The sequence below is a fragment of the Eumetopias jubatus genome, unplaced genomic scaffold (genome assembly GCF_037043125.1).
Source record: "Eumetopias jubatus isolate StellerSeaLion01/CBP00866 unplaced genomic scaffold, mEumJub1_p1.0 scaffold_1, whole genome shotgun sequence".
Classification (NCBI taxonomy): Eukaryota; Metazoa; Chordata; class Mammalia; order Carnivora; family Otariidae; genus Eumetopias; species Eumetopias jubatus.
The window spans coordinates 176027927-176050647 of NW_028274807.1; the positions used below are offsets into that span (position 1 = coordinate 176027927).

Sequence of the window (22721 nt, forward strand, 5' to 3'; positions counted from 1 at the left end):
TCCGAAGGCCCACACCTGCTTTAATTGACTTTCCACCTTATGAATTGTATGAGAAGCTCTATGAGAAGCTGCTGACGGCCGTGGAGGAGATTTGTGGCTATGGAGTGAAGAGCAACCAAAGGCAACAGATTCTAGCCCATGACCACCAGACCTACTACCACTATTCGTAGTAGCCAAAAGCTGGAAACAATCTAAATGGATATCAACTGGTGAAGGGACAAACAAATAGTGGTATATCCATACAATGTAATGTTATTTAGCCATAAGAAGGAGCAAACTACTAATATATGCTAAAAGGTGAATAAATCACAAAACATGCTAGGTGGAAGGAACTAGATGGAAAAAAATCATGTATGGTATGATTCCATTTATATGAAATGTTCAGAAAAAAAAATTTACTGAGGCAGAAAGCAGATTAGTGACTGCCTAGAGCTAGGGGTAGGAAGAGAGAGTATCCACAAATGGGCATAAGGAATCTTTGGGGGATGATGAAAATGTTCTAGTACTAGATTATGATGATGATTGTACTTAAATTTTATTTTAAAAACTCACTGATTTTGCATTCAAAACTGATAAAATTTGTGATATATAAATGATGCCTCAAAAAGTTGTTTTAAAAAATCAGAAAGTGGGAGCACCTGGGTGGCTCAGTTGGTTAAGCATCTGCTTTCGGCTTGGGTCATGATCTCAGGGTCCTGGGATTAGGTCCCACATCCAGCTCCCTGCTCAGTGGGGAGTTTGCTTCTCCCTCTTCCTCTGCTGCTACCCATGCTTGTGCTCTCTTGCTCACACACACACACTCTCTCTCTCAAATAAATAAATAAAATCTTTGAAAAAAATCAGAAAGGGGGTGCCTGGGTGGCTCAGTTGGTTAGGCATCTGTCTTTGGCTCAGGTCACGATCTCAGGGTCCTGGGATCAAGCCCCCATTGGGCTCCCTGCTCAGCGGGGAGTCTGCTTCTCCCTCTCCCTCTGGCCTTCCCCTCCTCTCTCTCTCTCTGTCTCTTTCTCAAATAAATACAATCTTTAAAAAAATAAAAATAAATTTAAAAAAATCAGAAAGAAGAATCACTAGAGGCTGAGACAGAGGAGGGATGCTAACTGGAAAAGGCTGATCTGTACTCTGAATGACAGGCAGTACTGAACAGCCCAAATGGAATCATTTATATCACCATTTTAACTCCACTGGTGGTTGTCAAAATGAAGGCTAGAAAGAACCTTACCTTCTCCCCAAACTCACTCACCACATTCATAGGATAGAAATTTCTTGAGGACAGTCTTTGTTTTGTTCACTGCTATCTCTCAACTTCCTAGAAAAGTGATTGACACATGAGGGGAGCTTAATAAAGATTTGTTGAATAATTCACTAACTCTCCAAGCCATATTGTGGAAAATCCATTTAGTTAAATGATTTTTTCCATGTTTGAAAACAGTGCATTGTGTTTGGTTGGTTGGTTTTCTTACACTTTCATTCCCTAGCAAACTCAACCGCAGTGTGACTGAAAGCAGAAAACTTAACATCGGGTATAAAGGTTTCTGTTTGTAGAAAGTAATAACGGGATTTTCAGTTACTGTCCTCATGTGAAAACTTAGGTAGCTAAAGCCTTTAAGGTTAGTCTAATGAAAACTTTAGGAAATCAGATGAAACTCTAAAATTCGAATCACGATGTTTCTGTCGATATAGTTATAGAATTGATTCTCTACAGCTTAAGAATCAATTGATAAAGGTTGTAGGAAGCTTTAAATGGTCTCTGATTTATAAGCCCATAAGAATTGGGGTAGCGGTCCTATTCAACATAGAAATGATTGCAGAACGCTGTTAGACGATGAATTAATTTCAGAAGAGACTGGAAATGATGCATAAGAAACCTAATTTATTTTGCTCTTTTCAACAGCAGCAGAAAAACAGGGTAATTACCCACTACATGGCTCACACGTGACTCTCATCTCTTCACTGCAATGCTAGCAGATTCGAGCCAGAATTATCCTCACATTGTTCACCCCTTTACTTGGTCTGCTTAGATAATGAGAGAAAATATTTTTTAAAACTCTTTAATTTCTGAACCTTATACTAACATGTACCATTTGCTTCCCTGCAATAGATCTAGCTACTGCCTTTTCCTTTGTGTCTCCATGGCAACCATCAGTGTTCAGGTTAGGGAATCTCGCTAATGCCTTGCCTCCTACAACAGATTTTTAATACCTCTCTCTTGCACACGTATCTTATTTCAGTTATTTCAGGTAATTAGATAGGTAGATTATATGGTTATAGTTAGACTACAATATGTAGTTTTATAATATAAACTATAATATGACTACAGTTATATACCTAGAGACAATATATCTGTCTAGTTTTATGACCACAACCACAAATACCATGGTAATACTTTCTGATCCAGAATTCATGAACATCTCCTACTGGATGTCACTTCAAACCTACACTCCTGAGGCCAGTTTCCAAGTTTACTGTCAGTACTTCGTCCATTACTATGCTATTGTACCTTACTTAATAACCCAGTATATCTAATTCAGACAAATAAGCATGCTACTGATTAACTATGCATATATAAAAATGCCATTTATATAGAAAAAAATGAAACAAAGAAATACAACACTCTTTTATCACCACCCATCATACAAAAAACACCTTTACCTTCCTGTCTGCTACCGAATCCATCCCCTCCCCCATTCCCATTGAGGTAACTATTATCCTGAGTCTTTTTTTCATCATTCTCTTGTTTTTCATTATAATTTTACCACATACAATCATACCCCTAAACAATATTTTATCTTTACATATTTTGAATTTATATTAATAAAATCATATTGTATGTATTCATCCAAGATTTGCTTTTACTGTGCAACATATTCCTAAGATTCATCAATTTTCACTGCTGAGTAGTATTTTTTGTATGACTATACCACAATAGATTTATTCATTCTATCATCGGTAGACTTGTGTTTTTTCCAATGTATTTTTAATTCAAGCAAATGGTACTATAAATAGGCCCAATGGACATGGATGACAACGCATGCGTGACGAAGGAAATGGAATAGCGAGGTTACAGGTGAGAGCATCTTCAATTAAGGAGTCAATGACAAGTATTTTCCACAGACCAGGTAGGAAAGTATACCTGCAACACTGGTAGATACGTATTATAGTAGCTGCATGTTCCCACCTAAAATTGTTACTCTCAGACTTTGTAATATTTCCCAATTCTGTGGGAACAAATGCTTTTATATTTGGGTTATGGTTAATCTATTTCTGTTTACTAATGATGTTGAGCACATTCTCATTGGCCATTCCAGTCTGAGGTACAAGTTTATGTCTTTTGCCACTTCACTTTTTTTTCCTTATAAAATTATTTTTTATAATTTTCTTTTAAAATTATTTATAAATACATAACATTATTTTTAGTTATAGTCATTGGCAATGATTTTTTTCCCCTGGGTTGTGGGTTATCATTTCACTTTCTTCCTGAGGTCTTTTGATTTTAAAAAGGGGTTCTAAAAATCAAATGTAGTCAAATAATCCTTAGTGATTTCCTTAACAGAACTTCAATGTGTCTTATTTAAGAAAACTTCCCTACCCTAAAATCATAAATACACTCTCTGAATCATTTTTTTTAATTTTTAAAAATATTTTTTCCCTTTCAAAGTTTAGGCTTTAATCTACCTGGAACGGATTTTTTATATAATGTGAGATAAGACTCCAAATAAATGTATTTCTACATGGACAGTCAGTCATTTCACCCCATTAAGTTAGGAGGGAAGGAAGGGAGGGAGGGAGGGAGGGAGGGAGGGAGGGAGGGAGGAAGGAAGGAAGGAAGGAAGGAAGGAAGGAAGGTAGGTAGGTAGGTAGGTAGGTGAGGGAGGGAGGGAAGGAAGGAAGGAATCCACGCTAGTGTTTTCACAGTGCTTTCACATGTACATGGGTTTGTTTCTGGGTTCTCTATGCTGTTCCATCTATCTAATCCTATTCACAGCCATACTGGCTTAATCACTAAAGTTTTACATTGAGCCTTGTTATCTGATAAGGCCAAGTCCTCTTGACTTGTTCTTATTCTTCAAGAGTTTCTACCAAATTCTGCCTTTTGCTCCTCAAATATATTGTGAATCACCTGGTCACATTCCACAAACATATCAAAACCAACTAGAGATTTGGATTTCAATTATTCTATATATCAAGTCATGAAGAGTTGACATTTTAGCTTTACTTAGTCTTCAAATCCATGAAAAAGGTATATTCTTTCTATGTATCTAGATCTTTTAAAAATATTTTTCAGTAATTGTGCATACTTTTCAACTATAAAGGTTTCACACCCCCTTGTTGGATTTACTTATTTTTTAGATATTTTATTTATTTATTTGAGAGAGAGAGAGCGAGCAAGAAAGAGAGCATGAGCGGGGGTGGGTAGGGGCAGAGGGAGAAGCAGACTCCCTGCTTAGCAGGGAAGCCTGATGCCAATGCAGGGCTCCATCTCAGGACTCTGAGATCATGACCTGAGCCAAAGGCAGACACTTAACAACTGAGCCACCCAGGCACCCCTGCTTGTTGGATTTATGTTCTGCTTCTGTATTATTTTATCCCTTCAATCTCTTTTGAGTTTACTCTGTTACCTTAAATTAGCTCATGCATTTTCATCTTAAAATTATGTTACCTAAAAAGCTTAGATTATTATCATATCTTATTTTCTAATGTATGTTTCTAAGATGAAAAACGTCCCTCTAAATAATGCTTTAGCTAAAGCATGCTTTGTTATGTAGAATTTCTACTACTGCCACTTCAAACTATGTTCTATTTTCTTTTGCCATTTCCTATCTGACCTATGAGTTACTTAGACTTCCATTTATTAATTTTCAAAGATATAAGACTTCTCTAATTTTGTTTTTATTACTGATTTCTAACTTAATTGAATTTGGGTCATATTTACTTCATAGCTAATATGTCATCAAATATTGAAAAAACTGCATTATGCAGTTTTAGGTACAATGTTCTCTATGTGTTCATGAGATGGACCTTATATTTGGGTTCTTTAAATCTTCCACAGGCTTACTGATGTTTTCTCTGCTTGAGCTACCAAAAAATAAAGTACATATGTTAATATCTCTCATTATTATGATAGATGTGCCCATTTCCAATTGTAATCTATTTTTGTTTCATATATTTTAACATTATATATGTCTAGTGAATTAATCTTCGGGAAGCCTCTTAAAAATAAATTCTGTTTTGACTGATAATTCAGCCATTCCTACTTTGTTTTGAATAGCATTTATCTGGAACATTTTTTTCTATCTTTTAGTTTCAGCAATTCTGTACCCTTATGACTTAGATGTGTTATGCAGTAAACAATTTTTACCTTTCTTAAAAACAACAACAAAAAAACTTGAAGCATTTAATCTATTTACTTTCATCTTCAATTAATCATATATTTGGATTTATTTGCATAGTTTTTTCTTTTTCAAACATTTCTTACCTTTTCCTTCTTCTCCCTCAAACATAGTCTGTTAATCATTCATATTTTACTCTATACTTTTAATGTAATTGCTTTATAAATCTTAAGATGCATACTTTACTTGTAAGACTCTAAATCTGATCTATCTTCTCTCCTCTGGAATTATACAAGGACTTTAGAGTAATTTAAATCCAGTCGCCTGTCCCAATTTTTAGGTAAGGCACACATGTTTTTCAGTGTTTGTTTTTCTGAGGTTTATAGACATTCTGACCCGACCCCGCTGCCTCCAGGATAAAGTGTCCACATCCTGGAAGGTCTATGACTCTGAAACTCTTCAGTATCTACAAGTCTGCAAGAAGAAATAGCCAAGTGGAAGCTGTCGAAAGTTTTCTACATAAGAATTTACTCTGCAAAGATTTCGGTTAGGACCATGTAATGTTGGATACCTTAAGATGAGGGAAAACAAGAGACCAAAAGTGGAAGCTGGTCACCAGCGATCCCATGCTGCACAGGCAAAAATATGGTAATGAGGAAGTCACTTAATCTTCATCATAGTTATTGATAAGTATCACCCTTAACAGTAAAGGAGTTTACAGTTTTCCATGATTATTATTTATGGAAAACATTAATATATATCGATTGCTCATTCTCCTCCCCTAATGGGAACTCATATTACTGAAGTTAAGTAGGGCTATGGGATATGCTGTAGCCCTAACAAACTATGAGAAGTTGCCTGCACAATTTCTTGTTGGAAGTAATTTTTCATGCTCTCTGCCCCAGACTCTTTGACCAAGGTGGCATTAAGTTTTCACATGGTACAGCCACAGCCATTTTTATCAGCTTGGACCTCCAAGAGGCTTCATGGAGAACAAATGCCCTGAAAGCTGCGAGGCCCACAGCCAAACGCATAATCAGGGAATAAACACAGGGGCCTGGAAAATACTTGTTACTGCAGTATCATGAAGTCACATCCAACCAATATATTTAACTTAATTCTCATCCTATGAGGCAAAGCAGACACTATTTTTTCCCCCCACATTAGATATAAGAATACTGAAACACAGCAAATTTATATTGCTTTCAAAGATCATCCATTTTGGGGGCACCCAGGTGGCTCAGTTGAGTGCCCAACTCTTGGTTTTGGCCCAGGTCATAATCTCAGGGTCATGAGATGGAACCCCAAGTTGGGCTCCACACTCAGTGTGGAGTCTGCTTGAGATTCTCTCCCTCTGCCCCTCCCCCCACTGGTTTTTCTCCCTCTCTCTCTCTAAAACAAATAAATCCTAAAAAAAAAAAGATCATCCACTTTTAAGTATCAAGACCTAGAGGATAGTTTCACTTATAAATGAAATATAGGTTTCATTGATGGGGTGGGAGTATGGGGTAACTGGGTGATGGGCATTAAGGAGGGTACGTGATGTAATGAACACTGGGTATAAGACTGATGAATTACTGAACTCCACCTCTGAAACTAATAATACACTATATGTTAATCAATTGGATTTAAATTAACAAAAGGAAAAAAAAGAAATATAGGGCATATATAAGCTGGTAATTAAATTAAGAATGTGTCATTATTTTACTCAACACTAAAACATTTGTAAAGTGAAATCTCACTTGTAACACTTACTTGGAACTATAAATTCTATTTCTTCTGACATAGCAACTCCCAGTTTATTAGAAGCAAAGCAGCGGTATTTCCCTTGAAAGTGAGATATGTGCCCCTCATTTGGTATCTTAAAGGTTCCTGAGTTGTTGGATACAATGATCCGAGAGTCAGAGAGATCAAAAGGCTTGTCATCCTTAGTCCACATAAATCTGTAAGATAAAACTAAAGTAAACAATCCTGAAAAGTCAAAACACACTTCCTAATTTTAAAATGGTAATAAACAAATGCACAGAAATGACAAAACGAAAACATTTTATGGTAAAAAAATATTTTTAATTGACTATATAATAGAAAACAAAAAAAAGTCTCAGAAGAATCTGAGAAATCTTATAAGTTACTATAGACTGAATGTTTATGTCTCCCCCAAATTCGTATGTTGAAGCCTAATCCCTAACGTAGGAGTGTCTGGAGGTAGAGGACTGGAGAGGTGATCAGGTCATGGGGGTGGAGTTCTCATGAATGGGATTTGCATCCTTATGAAGGAGGCCCCAGAGAGCATTTTTGCTCTCTTCTGCCATGTAAAGTTACAGCAAGAGAACAGCTGTCTATGAACCAGAAAGCAGGTCCTCATCAGACACCAAATCAGTGAGGGCCTTGATCTTGGTCTGCCCAGCCTTCAGAACCATGTGACAAATGTACATTTGTTGTGTACGCCACCCAGTCTGTGGCATTTTTATTATAGCACGCTGAAGTAAGACCAAGCCATAAAAAGCTCTAACAACTGAGAAAACAGAAATTCAAGATAGGTTTTGTTCTGTTCTTTTTAAAGTTATTTTTTAATGTTTTCAATTGGAAAGGTATTTTACTAATACTTGAAGACTACTAAATCTAAAAACATACAATATATCATCACGTGTGTGTGTGAAGCGCTCACTCAAAATTTAAAAAAACAAACAAGTACTATTGAATGTGGTCACATTTCCTATCTAGATTTTTAGATATATTAGTAACATATTTGAGACCACAAAAAATATAAAAATTTGCAAACTAAGTTTTTCCAATTATTACAATGCTACTAAAGCCAGTTTCTATGACAACTTTATCTTCTGTCATATGATTAGTATTTAAATTACTTAATGATTTGCATTTTTCCCCTTTTACAAATTGTGGTAAACAACCTTAACATAATTTATTTTTTGGCACTTATCCAAATATTTCATTAGACCAATTTCTTCAAAGTAAGAATGATAGACCAATAACAAGAAAATTTTTATAGAAACTGTTGATAAATGTTGCAGAATTGTATTCCAGAAAAAAATATACATAGTTAAATTCCCACCCCAATGTGTAACCATGTAGTTTCTGTGGATGAGGCTATAAAAAGCCTTTTAAAAAAATCTTATCTAGGGTGCCTGGGTGGCTCAGTTGGTTGGGCGACTGCCTTCGGCTCAGGTCATGATCCTGGAGTCCCAGGATCAAGTCCTGCATCGGGCTCAGTGGGGAGTGTACTTCTCCCTCTGACCTTCCTCTCTCTCATGCTCTCTACCATTCTCTCTCTCTCTCAATAAATAAATAAAAATCTTAAAAAAAATCTTATCTAATAATGACTTCCCAATTTGATTTTATTCAACATTTCATATATGAATTATCAATGCAAATTGTGGAATGTTTCAGGACACCATTTTCTTACACTAAACTGTCTTTATTCTTTCACCAGGAATAACAAACCTTCATGGTACACATAGTTTTGTTAGGAGTATGCCTGCCTTCTCCCCCAACCCCAGTTCTTTTATGTCTTCTCTCTCTGTCTGTTTTATGTTTTATTGGCTTTACTTACAAAGAACACAAAGAATCTATTCTTTTAAATTCCATCATGTTGAATGGGATCACTTCACCTATACAGAATTAAACATTTCCACTTGGAAATATGTTACATATTTTCATTCATTCAAATCTTCTTTCCTGATCCTAGGTAGAATTTTATAGACACTGCCCCCAATTTAAATCCCACATAGTTCTTGTTACATAGTATTTGATACTGTTTTTGTTAATGTTGTTACCACTAACGGTTAAGACTGCTGGATTTTTTTCCTTTTGCTATTGTGATGGGATATTTTTTCCTTCTTGTTTCCCAATTATTTTCTAACTGCCTTGTATGGACATCTAATTATGCTTTTTAAAATTTATTTTTAATTTTTAAATCATTTTATAACTGACTACTTCAGTGTAACCCTTTGTATTTATAAAAGCTTGTTTTTATCCAGTGAATAGATAGAATAACAAATTATATAATAATAATAATATTAATCATACTGTCTCATATGTATAGATTTTATTTTTTTGCATAATTATATTAGACATGGCTCTAGGAAAATAAGTAATAATGATACCAGACATTCTATTTTTATTTCTGAATTTATTGTAAATACTAGTAGTAGTTCATAATTAAATTCATACTGGTTATAGACATAATAGATAAATTTGATCATTAATCATCTCTGATGATTGTAGGGTTTTATCTTTTGATATAATAATTCAGTTCATTACTATTAATATATATCATAATATTGATTGATCCATATTGATCCAGCCACAATGACTGACTAAATTCTTCTTCATATAATTCTATCCCTATTTACATATACTAATTGAATATATTCCATTTGGTAAAGTATAGATAATAATGATAATTTAACATGTCAATGATTAAGAATGATTTTTAAAATATCAACTTATCAGGCAATAATAATGTTAGTCACAATACAATTTCAAATAATTAATTTTCCTTAAATATGTATCTTCTTAGTGGATATAAATGAATTAAGCAAATCAGTACAAGTATGTAGCTTTGTTGCCCATATTAGAATCACCTACATTAAAATCTAGAATTCCCTCTACAGCTAGCCTCTCCTTCCTCATTCCCAACACACACACATTTCTTTCTCCCTTCCAAAGTATAGGAAGTATTTTGAAAAAACTTCATTCCTGATTATGATCACCTACAGTAACAATCATTTAACTAAGAAAACACTAGATAACAGTATACCATGCAGATAGCATTCAGGATGACGAAATATTTCTATGATAACTTAAAAAATATCAAGTAACAACCTACTTGTTGAATAAGATATGTGTCACTTTAAAAAAAAAGATATGTGTTACATTTAAAGACATGCAATAATAATTATATATAGAATGTCATTTATCAATATATTAACTTTCAGCTTAACAAATGCTACCTTTCACTAAATAGAATAAAGGATCTTCTGGGCTTTGGCTACCTTGTTCACTTGTAAGGAATTACTGAATATTTCCATGGTGCCAAAACCTATGCTAAGTATTTAACATAAGGCAATTTATTTGTGGTAAAAATAATTTCAACTTCCAAGAGAACATATGTAAAATAACCAAATTTTATTTTCATAAAAATAGCTATTATTCTTTTGGCAACTCTTATCTTTAATCATACATAGATTTATAGTCCAACAACTTTATCGTGGTCAGAGTACAAAGAAATTTAAAAAAATATATACGTATAAACAATTATTTCGTTTGCAAGAATACTCACGTTGGTTCTGGATTTCCTTTAGCTTCACATTCAATTTGAAAATATTCATCAAAGGGAAAGGCAACTTGCACTTTTGACTGTTTTATGATTGTTGGAACCTGTTGAACTAAATATCAAAATATGTATTTAAAGAACGTGGTCCTCAAATACTAGGTCAGGTGAATTTAGCTATAACAGAAACACTTGAAACATGCTTCCTATATTGATAAGTAAGAGAACTATAAAAAAAAGTGAAAATTACAGAACAAATCTGACTTCCTCTTTGAAAAATATTTTTTATTAATTAATTGTTTTAGGTTTGCCCTTGGGTCTTTTTTTTTTTTAATCCCAGTGTAGTTAACACAGTATTATATTAGTTTCAGGTGTACAATACAGTGATTCAACAATTGTATACATTACTCAGTGTTCATCGTGGTAAGTATATTCTTAATCCCCTTCATCTATTTTACCCATCCCCTCACCCACTGCCCATCTGGTAACCATCCTTTTGTTCTCTATGGTTAAGAGTCTGTTTTTTGGTCTGTTTCTTTTTTCCTTATTTGTTTGTTTTCCTTCTTAAATTCCACATATGAGTGAAATCATATGGCATTTGTTCTTCTCTGACTTCTTTCACTTAGCCTAGATCCTCTAGATCCATCCATGTCACTGCAAATGGCAAGGTTTCATTCTTTTTTTGGCTGAATAATATTCCATTGTATATATATACCTCTTCTTCATTCACCTATCAATGGACACTTGGGGGGCTTCCATAATCTGGCTATTTAAATAATGCTGCAATAAACACAAGGGTGCATATATCTTTGCAAATTAGTGTTTTTGTATTCTTTGGGTAAATACCCAATAGTGGAGTTGCTGGATGATATGGTAATTCTATTTTTAACTTTTTTGAGGTATCTCCATACTGTTTTCCACAGCAGCTGCACAAGGTTGCATTCCCACCAACAGTGTATGAGCGTTCTTTTTCTCCACATCCAACACTTGTTGTTTCTTGTGTTTTGGAGTTCAGCCATTCTGACAGGTATGAGGTGATATCTCATTGTAGTTTTAATTTGCTGATGATTAATGATGTTGAGCATCTTTTCATGTGTCTGTTGGCCATCTGTAAGTCTTTGGAGAAATGTTTGTTCATGTCTTCTGCCCATTTTTAATTGGATTATGTAAAATGTACTTAATTTTAAAGAACATACTTCACTGATAACATTTCATTTCATGTTACCAAAGGTGTTCATTTTATTTAAACCTAGAATAAAGGAACCACTTAGAGCAGAATAAAAATTGCCATATCATTACAACTTTAAAATCTCTATTTTTAAATTACTGACATTTAGTCTGCTGATGTGTGTATATATATTTTTATTTAGTTCAGTCATTTTTACAGTTGTTTTTTTAATTTATAGTTTTTTAAGACATTATAATTAATTTACCAATTTTACATTATTTATTCCCATTGTTTTGTGATGACTTCTTGGATAATTTTCTTTTTATTGGACATTTGATATTTTTCATTTTTCTCTTTCCAGATAACATGTACTTCCATAGCCATATAAATTTTTCAAGCATGTAAGTTTTTCCTTTATTGAATTAGTGACTTATGATAAATTTCCAGGCATAGACACAAATAGTATTTACTCTGGATAAATGATGATATCATTTCACAAGAGGATATTTACTATAAACAACATATGAGTATAGCAGTTTCCAAATCCTTTCCACAAATGAACACCGACATTTAAAAATGATAAAAAATATTTTGCTAATTATTACAAAGGAAATTATAACATCCTCATTCTATTTTTTCTATTTTTATTTCTACTTATTGCTTTTATTAATAAATGTTTTTCCCTAAACTTGTTTATTACTTTTGTCATTCCCCATTTATAAATTATCCTTTCACTATTGTTGGGGGCTTGGGGTTAGTTTTCTTCCCCTTAGAATTTAACACTAATAATCTGCAATAAAAATAAATAATGGTATTTTTAAATGGATTCCACATTATCAAATACCTCTTCATCTTGTGATAAACTTTTTTAGTGTCTCACAAGTTAAATAATATTCAAGACAAACTTAAAAAGTAGGTGGGTGACTGTGTCTCTCACTAAGTGAAGCAGCTGGATGGCATTAGAGAATTGTGTTTATAAAATAAGTGTACTAATGCTGAAGATACAACCATGGGTTAGGTTTTGAAATGGGACACAGATAATAGGTAAAGATCTACTGTCAGTGAGCACTCAGCAGTTTTCAAATTGATACATTACCATTTTATTATCATTCTTACAACCTCTAGTAAGGAAAGGGACAGCACTGAATTCATAAGGAAGTGTAAGCGATTCAGCAACAGGAACCTGATTTCAGCAAATATGTTTTGAGAAAAGCAATTCGCAGAAAGGCACTGAGTCTGATTTAGGTAAGTACTATTCCACAGTGGACTTACAAATAGGGCCCTAAATCCATTACAAACCCAGGCCCTGAACCACTCTTTTTTCTCATTTGTAAGGTTAGGAATTCAGGATAGATAAATTGTTCTTAGACTTTTTGGTCTCGGGATCTCTTTATATTCTTAAAAATTAGAGGAAGTCCCAAGGGGCTTTTGTTCATTTGGTTTATATCTAACAATATTTTACCATATTAGAAATTAAAGCTGAGAAACCTTTTAAAAATTTATTTATTAATCCATCTGAAATACTCTTATATGTTAAAATAAATACCTATTTTATCAAGAACATGAAATACAAAGAGAACAGTGGCATTGTTTTCACATTATCACAAATCCCTTTAATATCTTCATAGAAAGCAACTGGATTCTCACATCTACTTCTACATTCAATCTGTCACAAAAGTTGTTCTGCTTAAATATATGAAGAAAATCCAGCTCTACATAGATACGTACTTGAAAAAGGGTGAGATATTGTATCATCCTCTCTGATGATTGTGAACATTCTTCTTAAATAGTACACCAAAACTCAACAAGTGGTAGTTTCTTAAACATTTACTACAATATGGAATCTGAAATCATATCAATGAACTTTTCATATTCTATTATAATAACATGTTTTATCCATGAGTTGTTTTTTTTTAAGATTTTATTTTTTTAAGTAATCTTTATGCCCCATGTGGGGCTCAAACTCACAACCCCGAGATCAAGAGTTGCTTGCTTCACCAACTGAGCCAGCTAGGTGCCCCTATCCATGGCTTCTTTTTAACCATGTAGAATTTTGTAATATTATGCAATAACCATTTAGAAAAAAAAATACTGCTTCATGGACCATGAGAGATCCACGGGTCACATTTTAAGCATTGATGGCCAGCCTAGAATAATAACTCAAAGCTATTTCCAATTCTAAAAATTTTTTTGGTTTAATCAATCTGTTAATTGAGTTTTACTAGTTTAGGTACATGAGTCCAAGTTCAGTCTTTATCCATTGGCTATTCATAAACATTTTGACAACATGCAATAAACATTCATACCTTCATGGACATTTACCTTGTTTCTGATTGCTACTGCTTCTAAGTAGAACAAGTCTTGAGCTTATTGCAAATTCACATTATTTAAATTTTATTACAGTTATAAAAGGTGAGGGATGATGCACAGTAGCAACAGTCCCTAAGATATCAGCTAATAACTTGGAACAACTTGTTTATTAGAACATTATTCTTCTTAAATTTGCTAAGGTTGTAAAGTCTCAGCAATAACTAATTACTCAGGGAATGGAATTAATAACCTTTGAGTGTTTATAAGAATGTATATTCTACATTATAAATCCTTTCCTCCATAATTAGGCCAAATACAGAGACACCAGGCTCGTTGACATTCAAATTGGATACCTGCCTTAGTTGCATTTGCTAGTGAGTGCTCTAGAGTACTGAAACAAATGGATAATACTCAGTTATTCTGAAAACATGTCATTAATATTTTATAACAATTGTTGTCTAAGGACATTTACAGAATAAAAATGCATTAAGTAATTGAGACAATCAATAAAAAATGTGTGCTATGGATTAATATAAACTTTAAATTCTTTACCACGGATGAACTAAATGAGAAAAAATGGAAAGAAAATATATATTCCAAGAGAATATGGTCAGGAATCTGAACAGGAATCCCAGTGCCTCTTTGTTGCTACTGGGGGAAAGATGTAAGATTATTAACCTCTTTCCCACAAAGATCACCAAGAACTTTGCTCTTAATTTGGCACTGCACACTCAAACCAAAAGAATGTACTAAAGATGAATAATTTCCAGTTCTTGACCTGAATGTCTACAACTAGGCTGATACATTTTGTGTGTAGGCTAAGAGATTTCAGCTTGATTTAAAGAGAACTTTAAATCTGTACACCTACAGAACAGGTAGTTGGAATTCCTTAAGAAGAAAGAATATTCAAAGAGAGACCCACCATCTGTCAAGGACAATGGAGAAGGAATTCTCACATAGGGGTGAATTAAAAGGGCAGGGCTGCCCAAAGTGTATGATATGAAACTCCTATGTGAAGTAACTTAAGGTGGCCATCAGAAAAATGGTTAAAAAACACATTATATAGTCAGAGACTATCTTCCTTTTCTATTCACATTCAGATTGAGTACTTCAGAAGAAAAGTTTCAGTTCAGAGTTAGCAAGTCTCTTAATGTTTATTCAACTTGCTGAGCTGAAGTCTAATTGCCTAGAGCTTAGATGATGTGCAAAGGTAATTTCCAAGGCTAAGATTCAAATAAACAAGCACTGTCTCTTGTATTATAAATCTCCAAATTACATATGGAAAAGACAGGAAGAGGGGCATCTGGGTGGCTCAGTTGTTCAGTATCCCGGGGTCCTAGGATGGAGCCCAACTGGGCTCCCTGCTCAGCGGGGAGCCTGCTCCTCCCTCTCCCTCCCTGCTCCTCCCCCTGCTTGTGCTCTCTCTCTCTCTGTCAAATAAATAAATAAAATCTCTTAAAAAAAAAAAAAAAGACAGGAGGAATAATACAGGAAGCATATGGATAAAAATATCTAAATAGCCTTTCAAGGTTCTTTTATATTCCCTGTCCTTATAACACAAGGCAAATTCCCCAGATCTCTGTTACATAGCTGATACAGTATTACATAAACTGTTTGTAAATGTAATATTTTTTGTATGTTATTTCTTATGTATGTCAAGATATATATTTGCATAAAACCAATGACTAACCTATAGACATGAATTCACAGTATAGAATGCTCTAGATTTTCAGAGTTGATATCATCTTATATTTTTAGTTGTATAATAATGGCTTTTTAATATTTTCTTAATTCATTGTTTTCATTCTTAAATATACAATCATTTTGAAAAAAAAGGTACAAAATGTATTGCTTTCCTTTTTATCATAATTGGTTGAACACCATTAATTTCTGAATCATAACACTCCCTAAAATAAACTAATGAAGCATATAAAAGTAACAACCATTGGTAATATTGAAGAATATCTTATATGGCAAAACACCTGATCTATAGGTCATGTTTCTTGTTATGTGCCAAGTTTTATAAGAAGGCAAAAAGCCTGAGCTGCAAAATAATTAGAGCAAGCAGCCAAATCCAAGACATCCAGTTTTTTAAAAAGGGAATGATGTATTCTGATGACAGACTGCTGGAAAATAAATAGAAATATGGTAGAAGAATTTCCTCAACCTACAAGTATTCTACTTAAAAATGAAAATGCAAATACAAAATTCCATGAAGTAGGTATTGAATGCTGTCATTTTACCTGAAAGTGGTATTTCCATGGCTGTAGAGAATTTTACCAGGAAACAAATTAGAGATACAATTAATCCTCTGCCACCTAACAGCATCTCCATTGCTCTTCAGGATGGAGGCAACTCAGGAAGAATGAAAATCGTAATGCGTCCTTTTACTTTTGGTTTAAAGCTGAGAAGAATGTAGTTCACCTGGGAATTCAAAAAACAAAATGACATACATTTTAAGTTCATATACTCTGAAATGACAACATAATTTTTTAAAAGATATTATTTATTTAAGAGAGAGAGAGAGCATGAGCAGAGGTGGTGGGAGGGTGTGGGGGGAGAGTAGCAGAAGCAGACTACTCACTAAGCAGGGAGCAAGACCAGGGCTCCATCCCAGGACCCTGAGATCATGACCTGAGCGGAAGGCAGACGCTTAACCTACCGAGCCACCCAGGAACCCCTGACAACAAAATTTAAATAAATGTTTCCGTTGCAAAAATTTTCCACTTGATGAAACATTTTACTAGTAACTCCACAAATATATAATTAATCTTTCTATATGTTTTATCAAAGGACAGTTGATACATACTATAGTGCAAACGATGACCCATTCCAATGAATTATATTTTTTGGCCAGATAAGTTTTTACTTCAAGGCACTCTAATACACTCTATCAGGTGTGGGTGTCAGTGCTATAAGAATAACTTCATTTAACCCATTTTGTTCAAAATGTGGCTCTTTTTCAAATAATTCTTTGTATCAGGCATCTAACCCCACTTGAGTCATTTATGAAGCATCACAAATCTAACCATTGATTTTTCTGGCAAAAAAACTTTTCATGTTCAAAGTTATGACACTAATAGAAAGTGAACAGCAAGATAGAGGAGTGGAAGAATGAAGGACAAATGGATAAAGATCAGCCACACTAACATTTATAAATTTCGGTTTTGTTCAAGCAGAAAATAATTATCTTTAGTTACTTTACACTTAAGCAGAATATTTATTCACTCCATATTGTACAGAAATACAAATTGAAATGTCCATTTTCCAGGCACCTGGGTGGCTCAGTCAGTTAAGCATCTTCCTTCGGCTCAGGTCATGATCCCAGGGACCTGAGATCAAGCCCCACATCGGGCTCCTTGCTCAGAGGGAGCCTGCTTCTCCCTCTCCCTCTGCCTGCCTGCCACTCCCTCTGCTTGTGCTCTATTTCTCTCTCTGTGTCAAATAAATAAATAAAATCTTAAAAATAAATAATAAAATAAAATGTCAATTTTCCTTAAGAGAACTGAGATTTTCCTTATGAGAACTCATACCATTTCAATTTTATAATGAAACACTGTGATAATAGACATCTAAACATTGTTTATAACGTATGTTTAAAAATAAATTTGCTCAAATGCAATAGTTTTTTAGGTACCTAATTTTCTTTTCCCATAAAAATCAGTTACTCTATTCACTTACAACTGGTACAAAACAATTAATGAATATAGTGTCAGACAAGTCATCAAAATTGATACATTCTTTAACTTAAATTCAATTAATTAACATATAATGTATTACTGGTTTCAGAGGTAGAGGTCAGTGATTCATCAGTCTTATATAACACCCAGTGCTCATTACATCACATGCCTTCCTTAATGTCCATCACCCAGTTACCCCACCCACCCACCCCACTCCCTCTAGCAACCCTCAGTTTGTTTTCTATGGTTAAGAGTGTCTTATGGTTTGTCTCCCTCTCTGATTTCATCTTCTTTTATTTTTTCCTTTCTTCCCCTATGATCTTGTTTGGTTTCTTAAATTCCACAAAACAGTGAGATCATATGATTATTGTCTTTCTCTGATTGACTTACTGTGCTTAGCATAATACCTTCTGTTCCATCCATGTCATTACCAATGGCAAGATTTCATTTTTTGATGGCTGCATAATATTCCATTGTGTATATATACCACATCTTTGTTACCCATTCATCTGTTGATGGACATCTGGGCTCTTTCCACAGTTTGGCTATTGTGGACATTGCTGCTATAAACATCGGGGTGCACGTACCCCTTCGGATCCCTACATTTCTATCTCTGTGGTAAATACCAGTAGTGCAATTGCTGAGTCATAGGGTAGCTCTATTTTTAACATTTTTATGAAACTCCATACTGTTTTCCAGAGCGGCTGCACCAGCTTGCATTCCCACCAACAGTGTAGGAGGGTTCCCCTTTCTCCACATCCCCGCCAACATCTATAGTTTTCTAACTTGTTAATTTTAGCCATTCTGACTGGTGTGAGGTTGTATCTCATTGTGTTTTTGATTTGTAGTTCCCTGATGCCAAGTGATGTGGAGCATTTTTTCATATGTCTGTTGGATATTTATGTCTTCTTTGGAAAAATGTCTGTTCATGTCTTCTGTCCATTTCTTGATTAGATTATTTGCTCTTTGGGTGTTGAGTTTGCTAAGTTCTTTATAGATTTTGGATACTAGCCCTTACACTGATAAAACATTTACAAATATCTTCTCCCATTCTGTCAGTTGTCTTTTGGTTTTGTCAACTGTTTCTTTTGCTGTGCAAAATGCAAAAGCATTTTATCTTGATGAAGTCCCAATAGTTCATTTTTTGCCTTTGTTTCCCTTGCCTTTGGAGATGTGTCTAGCTAGATTTTGCTGTGGCCAAGGCCACAGAGTTTGCTGCGGTGTTCTCTAGGATTTTGATGAATTCCTGTCTCACATTTAGTTCTTTCATCAATTTTGAGTCTGTTTTTGTGTATGGTGTAAGGAAATGGTCCAATTTCATTCTTTTGCATGTGGCTGTCCAATTTTCCCAACACCATTTGTTGAAGAGACTGTCTTTTTTCCATTGGATATTCTTTCCTGCTTTGTTGAAGGTTAGTTGACCATAGAGTTGAGGGTCTATTTCTGGGCTGGGATTGATCTATGTGTCTGTTTTTGTGCCAGTACCATACTGTCTTGATGATTATAGCTTTATAATAGAGCTTGAAGTCCGGAATTGTGATGCCACCAGCTTTGCCTTTCTTTTTCAACATTCCTCTGGCTATCTGGGGTCGTCTCTGGTTCCATACAAATTTTAGGATTATTTGTTCCAGCGCTGTAAAAAAAAAAAAAAAAATTGATGGTATTTTGACATGGATTGCATTGAATGTGTAGATTGCTCTAGGTAGCATAGACAGTTTAACAATATTTATTCTTCCAATCCATGAGCATGGAATGTTTTTCCATTTCTCTGTGTCTTCCTCAATTTCTTGCATGAGTGTTCTATAGTTTTCTGCATACAGATCATTTGCCTCTTTGGTTAATTTTATTCCTAGGTATCTTATGGTTTTGGGTGCCATCATAAATGGGATTGACTCCTTAATTTCTCTTTCTTCTCTCCCATTGTTAGTGTATAGAAATGCAACTTATTTCTGTGCATTGATTTTATATCTTGCTACTTTGCTGAATTCCTATATAGGTTCTAGCAATTTTGGGGTGGAGTCGTTTGGGTTTTCCACACAGAGTATCATGTCATCCGCAAGAGTGAGAGTTTAACTTCTACTTTGCCACTTCGGATGCCTTCTGTTTCTTTTTGTTGTCTGATTGCTGAGGCTAGGACTTCTAGCACTATGTTGAACAGCAATGGTGATAGTGGATATCCTTGTCGTGTTCTTGACCTTAGGGGGAAAGCTCTCAGCTTTTCCCCATTGAGAATGATGTTCGCTGTGGGCTTTTCATAGATGGCTTTTATGATATTGAGGTATGTTCCCTCTATCCCTACACTGGGAAGAGTTTTAATCAAGAAAGGATGCTGTACTTTGTCAAATACTTTTTCTGCATCTATTGAGAGGATCATAGGGTTCTTATCTTTTCTTTTATTTATGTAGTTTATCACATTGATTGATTTGTGGATGTTGATCCACCCTTGCAGCTCAGGGATAAATCCAACTTGGTCATGGTGGATAATCCTTTTAATGTACTGTTGGATACTACTGGATAGTATTTTGGTGAGAATTTTTGCATCCATGTTTATCAGGGATATTGATCTGTAATTCACCTTTTTGGTGGGGCGTTTGGTTTTGGGATCAAGGTAATGCTGGCTTCATAGAAAGAGTTTGGAAGTTTTCCTTCCATTTCTATTTTGTGAAACGGCTTCAGAAGAATAGGTATTAATTGTTCTTTAAATGTTTGGTAGAATTCCCCTGGGAAGCTATCCAGCCCTGGACTCTGGTTTGTTGAAGATTTGTGTTACTGCTTCAATTTCCTTGCTATTTATGGGTCTGTTCAGGTTTTCTATTTCTTCCTGATTCAGTTTTGGTAGCTTATACGTCTCTAGGAATGCATCACTTTCTTCCAGATTGTCCAATTTGTTGGCATATATTTGCCTCGTTCATTCAGGATTTTATTTATTTGGGTCCTTTCTCTTTTCTTTTTGATAAGTCTGGCCAAGGGTTTATCAATCTTATTAATTCTTTCACAGAACCAGCTCCTAGTTTCATTGATCTGTTCTACTGTTCTTTTGGTTTCTATTTCATTCATTTCTGCTTTAATGTTTATTATTTCTCTTCTGCTGGGTTTAGGCAATTTTTGCTATTCTTTCTCCAGTTCCTCTAGGTGTAAGGTTAGGTTGTGTTTTTGAGGTCTTTTTTGTTCCTTGAGAAAGGTTTTATTGCTCTATACTTCCCTCTTAGGACCACCTTTGTTCCATCTCAAAGCTTTGAATAGTTGTGTTTTCATTTTCACTTGTTTTCATGAATTTTTAAAATTCTTTAATTTCCTGGCTGACCCATTCATTCTTTAGTAGGATGCTCTTTAGCCTCCATGTTTTTGAGTTCTTTCCAACTTTCATCTTGTGATTGAGTTCCAGTTTCAAAGCATTGTGGTCCAAAAATATTCAGGGAATGATCCCAGTCTTTTGGTACTGGTTGAGACCTTATTTGTGACCCAGTATATGATCTATTCTGGAGAACGTTCCATGTGCACTTGAGAAGAATGTGTATTCTGTTGCTTTAGGATGGAAGGTTCTGAATATATCTATAAAGTCCATCTGGTCCAGTGTGTCATTCAAAGCCCTTGTTTCTTGTTGATTTTCTGCTTAGATGATCTGTCCACTGCAGTGAGTGTGGTGTTAAAGTCCCCTACTATTATTGTATTATTATCAATATGTTTCTTTAATTCTGTTATTAATTGGCTTATATAATTGGTTGCTCCTATGTTAGGGGCATAAATATTTACAATTCTTAGATCTTCTTGTTGGATAGACAAGATTATGATACAGTGTCCGTCCCTCATCTCTTTAATTATGATATAGTGTCCGTCCCTCATCTCTTATTACAGTCCTTCTGATATAAGGATTGCCACCCCAGCTTTCTTTTGATGTCCATTAGCATGATAAATGGTTTTCCATCCCCTCACTTTAAATCTGGGGGTTTCTTTGGGTATAAAATGAGTCTCTTACAGACAGCATATCAATGGGTCTTGCATTTTATCCAGTCTGATACCCTGTGTCTTTTGATTGGGGCATTTAGCCCATTTACATTCAGAGTACCTATTGAAAGATATGAATTTAGTGCCATTGTATTACCTGTACTGTCACTGTTTCTGTATATTGTCTCTGTTCCTTTCTGGCCTATGTTACTTTGGGGCTGTCTCTTTGCTTAAAGGATTCCTTTTAATATTTCTTGTAGGGCTGGTTTGGTGATCAAAATTCTTTTAGTTTCTGTTTGTCCTGGAAGCTTTTTAATCTCTCCTCCTATTTTGAATAACATTCTAGCTGGATAAAGTATTCTTGACTGCATATTTTTCTTATTTAGCTCCCTGAATGATCAGACAGGTGAGGAGAACAGAGCCATACACTAGATTCTGGGTGTATTTTGGTTTATTAGAAGAAACTACACCCCAAAATTGTAAAGAAAGAAAAAGTATATATTTACAAAAACAAAATTAAATACAATGAAATGATAGAATGTAACTTTAAAAGTGAAAATTAAAAAAGATTTTTAAAAAGGAGTTAATAAAATAAGAAATTGGTTGAAAAAGGAAAGAGAAAAAAATAAAATTGAAAGACTAAAGAATTGTGGGGGAAAGCCCCATGAATGCTTTTTTTTTTTTTTTTAAGATTTTATTTATTTGTCAGAGAGAGTGTAAGCAGAGGGAGTGGCAGGCAGAGTGAGAAGCAGGCTCCCCACTGAGCAAGAAGCCTGATGCGGGACTCGATCCCAGGACTCTGGGATCATGACCTGAGCTGAAGGCAGATGCTTAACCGACTGAGCCACCCAGCCACCCTCTGCTGGACTGTTCTATGTGACTTTTGTTCCCTGAAAGCTTTCACGAAGCTTTAGAGGATGAGAATGAAAATGGCAGCCTCCCAATCTCCAGCCCTGGAGCCAAGATCGCAGGGCCCCATTCCTCATTGCACCCTC

General features: G+C 34.7%; 1 protein-coding gene across 3 annotated transcripts in view; it reads right to left on the bottom strand.

The window, feature by feature from the left end:
- The window catches only part of CHL1 (cell adhesion molecule L1 like), a 78763-nt gene extending 62328 nt beyond the window's left edge, over positions 1-16435 (bottom strand). For all 3 annotated transcript variants that reach the window (XM_028101794.2, XM_028101795.2, XM_028101793.2), the window contains exons 1-3: positions 16345-16435; positions 10633-10738; positions 7086-7273 (exon numbers count right to left, since the gene is read on the bottom strand). In XM_028101794.2, coding sequence (XP_027957595.1) covers positions 7086-7273; positions 10633-10738; positions 16345-16435 — 385 coding nt within the window. The remainder of the gene's footprint in view (positions 1-7085; positions 7274-10632; positions 10739-16344) is intronic.
- Between the last annotated feature and the right edge of the window lie 6286 nt (positions 16436-22721).